Source organism: Ixodes scapularis, unplaced genomic scaffold (genome assembly GCF_016920785.2).
Source record: "Ixodes scapularis isolate PalLabHiFi unplaced genomic scaffold, ASM1692078v2 PGA_scaffold2__306_contigs__length_199485367, whole genome shotgun sequence".
Taxonomy (NCBI): domain Eukaryota; kingdom Metazoa; phylum Arthropoda; class Arachnida; order Ixodida; family Ixodidae; genus Ixodes; species Ixodes scapularis.
Genome location: NW_024609857.1, coordinates 166,073,200 through 166,077,688, shown reverse-complemented (window position 1 = coordinate 166,077,688; position 4,489 = coordinate 166,073,200). Strand labels below are relative to the sequence as shown.

The 4,489-nt window shown below is 48.3% G+C and overlaps 1 protein-coding gene across 1 annotated transcript; it reads right to left on the bottom strand.

The window, feature by feature from the left end:
- Positions 1–540: 540 nt before the first annotated feature.
- Positions 541–1,401, bottom strand: LOC115332204 (sulfotransferase ssu-1-like). Its single transcript, XM_029994563.2, has one exon. The coding sequence runs from the start codon at positions 1,399–1,401 to the stop codon at positions 541–543; it is 861 nt and encodes a 286-aa protein (XP_029850423.1).
- Positions 1,402–4,489: the final 3,088 nt, after the last annotated feature.

Sequence of the window (4,489 nt, the reverse complement as noted above, 5' to 3'; positions counted from 1 at the left end):
ATTTTTCATTCCGGCCTGAATCTGGCATTTTCGTTTGGGAAAGTTCTGATAGTTTACGCGCATTGGAACGCACATATGAATGCAGCCTAGGTTTAAAATTAAGCCATAGCTCGTCCACTCCAATCAAGGGGTTCCGAGCAACGTCCTGAAATGTATCGTAGTTAAAGCCTTAAGCTCCCCAACCCAAAATATTTATTTCATTCATCTCAATGAATGTATACATGAAATTTCAGTTGAGTTACAGCCACTGAGAAATTAAAAATGTACGGCTTGACTTATTATCATCACCCTTCCTGATTCTCCCTTCGGCTATTGTATTGGGGCAAACTCACTGGCGATAATGCTACAAGAAGATGGCCGAGACTCGAAAAAGAAAACAGCAAACATAAAAACGCGGGGTGTTACGTTTATGATTGAAGTTTTGCTTTCGGCTCTCTCCGACTATATAGTCGAAAACAGCAAAGACAATGATAAACAAGACAGAAATCGATCTTATCAGTAACAGTGGAACGAAGTAATTATGGTTTATTATCTAGCACATTAAACAGACACAGTCATCTCAGCAGCTTCTTTCCGGTCTAGAAGCCAGTCCACATTATCCCATAGCCTTGGCACAGAAGTACCCTCCATTTCTTTGAAGAACCTTTGCTCCAGCCGCCTGGACTGTTCTTCTGAAAAGTGATTCCTCCAGTCTCCAACGACGCCTTTCCTCACGAATTGCGCATCCCAATCCTTCGTCATCTTTGTCACACTCGTACTGTCAATTACAGCTGCCATTTTTGCTTCGTCTTCCGCAAGCGCCTTAGCGAGTTCGTCATCGACGAAACCAGCGATCTTGAGCACCGATTCCTTTATGTCAGCATGAATCGACTCGTACGTTAGGAACAGCACGTTAGGCTCGTCTTTCTTGGCGTACCAAGACAAAAGGTTCTCATAGTGGCTGCCAAAGTCCGTGAGGCCCTCAATGAAAAGCTCAAAATACTCGTCAAATGTTCCATCTTGAAAGCCGTAAGCACGCAATTTTTTCGTGTGATGGTAATAAGACACGCAGCAGTCTTTAGGGTTCCTAGCGAGGTAGATGTACTTTGTGGACGGCGAGAAGGGCGTCAAGTGAAAGGGCAGATGAGTAAAAATGACTCGCGGTCTCTCGGCGTTGAAGATGCCGTCCAGACCGTGCATCTCGAGAAAGCTCCAGCCCGCACTGACACCCCTGACGACTCGGAAGCATGCTCTGACGATTTCTAATATCCAGTGAGTGCCGGCTTTGGGGACGGTGACCAATACGATGTCGGTCTCCTCCGGTTGGTAGCGTAGACCACTCCGATAGACCTCTTCGGAGAAATATCCAGGCAAGCGAAAGCCATCAATGATCTGGGAGGTGGGTCGGTCTCTCTCTTTCATTCTCTGGAAACGAAAGCAGAGGGCGTTAAACTGTCAGTCATAGACTCGTCTTGGAAGAGCACATTGAAGGCCTTCATCAAAGGCCTTCAGGCCCCCTCTAAAAGATTGGCGAATGAGCTCGCGATCTCGGGCCCATCAGTCTGCACTGATTCGTCTAACCTTAAAAGTAGTTCGTTTTGAAGGTCTTCAAAGGAACCATAAAATTACTTTTCTTTTTTACCTTTGCCAAACGTCGTTTATATTACACCTTCGATGTTCACTGAATGCCAATCAGGCATCCGTTTTCTTTTCAGTTTATTAACTTATACGCGAAGAAATAATTAAATATCGAGTTTTTATTCCTTTCCAACTCCCCCCAAAAACGAGCCGCGGCGTAATTTTTATGATCGTGACGTACTCTCGCACCGGAACCGGAAGTTCTCTCGGCAGTAGGAGAATGACAGCGTTAGCAGCGAGCTGGCGGTTTGCCATTAGGTGTGACCACACGGTTCAACTGCGCTGATGGCGCCGATGCTACCCACATGTTTTCTGAATCGGCGTCTCTCATCACCGTGATAGCCATGGAGACATCGTAGCTGAGCGAAATTTAATTAGATATGTTGCGCTACAGCGACAATATCGATCTGGTCCTATACGCCGGCACGCCTGTTGGAGAGTGCGTGAGTTTTCCGACGAAGTCTCCCGTTCCTAGTCAGGATCAGACGACAACGAGTAGGGACTCCAATGTATGGAATGTTCCGACCATACACGAATGATCTTAAATGATGAGCCTGCACCAATGCTTCAACGTGGTTCCTCGAGTGTCAAGCGAAGAAACTGCAGCCGTTTATTTTGAATTTCCGGACTACACAAACTGTAATTCGGACACTTGAACCGAGCGCTTCAGCTGGGACTGGGTTCGTAGTGACTTTAGCGACCGGAACAACCGCTCTGCGCCAAGCGTACGCTCTCCTGCAACCGCTGGAACAGGCGCAGCAGGACGTCAGCACGACAGCCCCTTCTCCGCCGCCGTCAGTCGTTCGCGCGGTATCTCTAAAAAGGGGAACGAGCTGTCACTCACTTCTGTAGCAGAAAATCGACAGAGTTTTCTATGGGCTCAAGCTTTATTAATTTTTCTTTTGCCAGGATAGGCAAGCAGGGCGGAGAGGATAGAAAAATAAAAGAAATCACTACTGCAGCACAAGACTTTGCCGATATTATAAATCTCGCCACATGCATTTTTCTATGATTGCAAAGGTCGATGTAATATTAGCAGCGATATAGCAACGTAGGAATATGATTTTGTGATCACATAGACGTTGGGAGCGTTCAGGAACTCTCAGACTAATCCCTTTTCTTGGGTGATTAAAACACGTCGAAATTCGCATCCTTTATACACGCCTCAAAAAACAATACGCATTAGTAATACCTTGAACCTGAGCACACGCATCTAATGCGCAAAATAAGGAATAAAACACAATAAGAAAGTACCACTGTAGTCGACGTTAACATACACGGCGGCACCAGCGTTTTTTCTCTTGAAGATTCCGCCACAGCATCGCCTCACGAGTTGATGAATCTTCCCTTTCAGGACGTGCTGGGTTGTCACCGTGACACACGACGAGAACTCAGTCAAGGATAGCACTCTACACGAAATGATGAGCTTTCACCACGCCGACCCCGTCGACGATCCCCACCGACGCCATTTTTATCGGCAGATTGCAGTAACCGCGACCGGCGTGCACAAAATTGTACGTTTTAGTGATTTACACAGCGTAAGGTCGGTCTGCCAGTAGGGGCGACACTGGTTTACACTGTAGATGAGAAATTTCGCAATTGTAGTACGACTGCTAACCTGGGGTCTTTAACGTGCTCACGCAGTAGTGATACACGACCGCACGCCGGTACGATGCTCATCCCGATCGAAACGGGCAGGGGAGGGGCTTGAACCCAGGATCCCTGGCTGCTGCAGCGCGAGCTTTCGCTCCACGCGCGTCGAGCTGGGTGCAACGCGCGCGGCCGTGCCATTGGCTGGGCTCTCCTCAGCAGACGACGCTCATGGGTTAACAGCCCAAAAGAAGACTGATCTTCCTCTTGCTTCGTATACCTCACGATAGACGGCGCATTTCTCCAAGCAATATAAAATTCGGCAAATTTTGTCACTTTGGTTGTCAGAATATTTTTAGAGCGCAGCTCTTAGGCGCCCGTTTCCGGCTTGAGCGGCGTCGGAGTCGCCGTCGCCGTCGCCGTCGGCATAACCAAGGTCACCCCAAGGTCACGTGACCCCTCCCAAGGTCACCCCAAGCCGTGAGCACGTGACCCCCGAGGTCGCGTGACCCCCAACGGTCACATGACCCCTCACAAGGTCTCGTGATTCATCCCAAGGTCACGTGACCCCTCCCAAGGTCACGTGACCTCCAGGTCACGTGACCCCCGAGATGACGTAGCCCCCCTCCCCGAGGTCACGTGACCCCCCTCCCTCCCCCCGAAGCCATGTGACACCCTCCCCCCCCACCCCCGAGGTGACGTGACCCCCTTTCCCCGAGGTCAGGTGACCCTCCCGGAGCATATTAAAGAATGAGGGGAGGAGGAGGAGGAGGAGGAGGAGGGGTCTACCCTCCCCTCAGTGCCCTTCCCTCCTCCTCCTCAAGAGCTGCGCTCCAATTCGGCGTTACACGGAGTTGTAAACGGCTTTCACTTTTTAACACATTTAAGAAACATTCGCCGGCTATTTATTATTTATGATCGCAGTACTGGTGAGGTAGGCTCTTATTTGATAGGCGACGTTGATTTGGCTGACGTGCTTTGGCACTGCGGATGCATCGCAGTGAAAATGCAGAGAGCTTCCTCTTTCATTTTATTTCGAAGGGAAAAATATAGAAAAGAGTCCGCTTTCCTTTTAAAAGTTCTATTTAAAAAAAAAATGATTGGCTAATATATTTGTGTTTTAAAATTTTTTTTACATCTTTTGCAAAGTTCGGTGGAGGAAATTAGATTTCAAAATTGTTTTATGGTCCCTTTAAGGTGCCCGTTTCACAGGAGTGTAAACCAGATTCTAAATTCTTGGTACGACAAGGATAGGAGAAGCGGTAAATGGACTACCATGTCA

Excerpts from the sequence above, each read along its gene's own strand:
- LOC115332204 (XM_029994563.2), bottom strand. The coding sequence starts at position 1,401 with ATGAAAGAGAGAGACCGACCCACCTCCCAGATCATTGATGGCTTTCGC.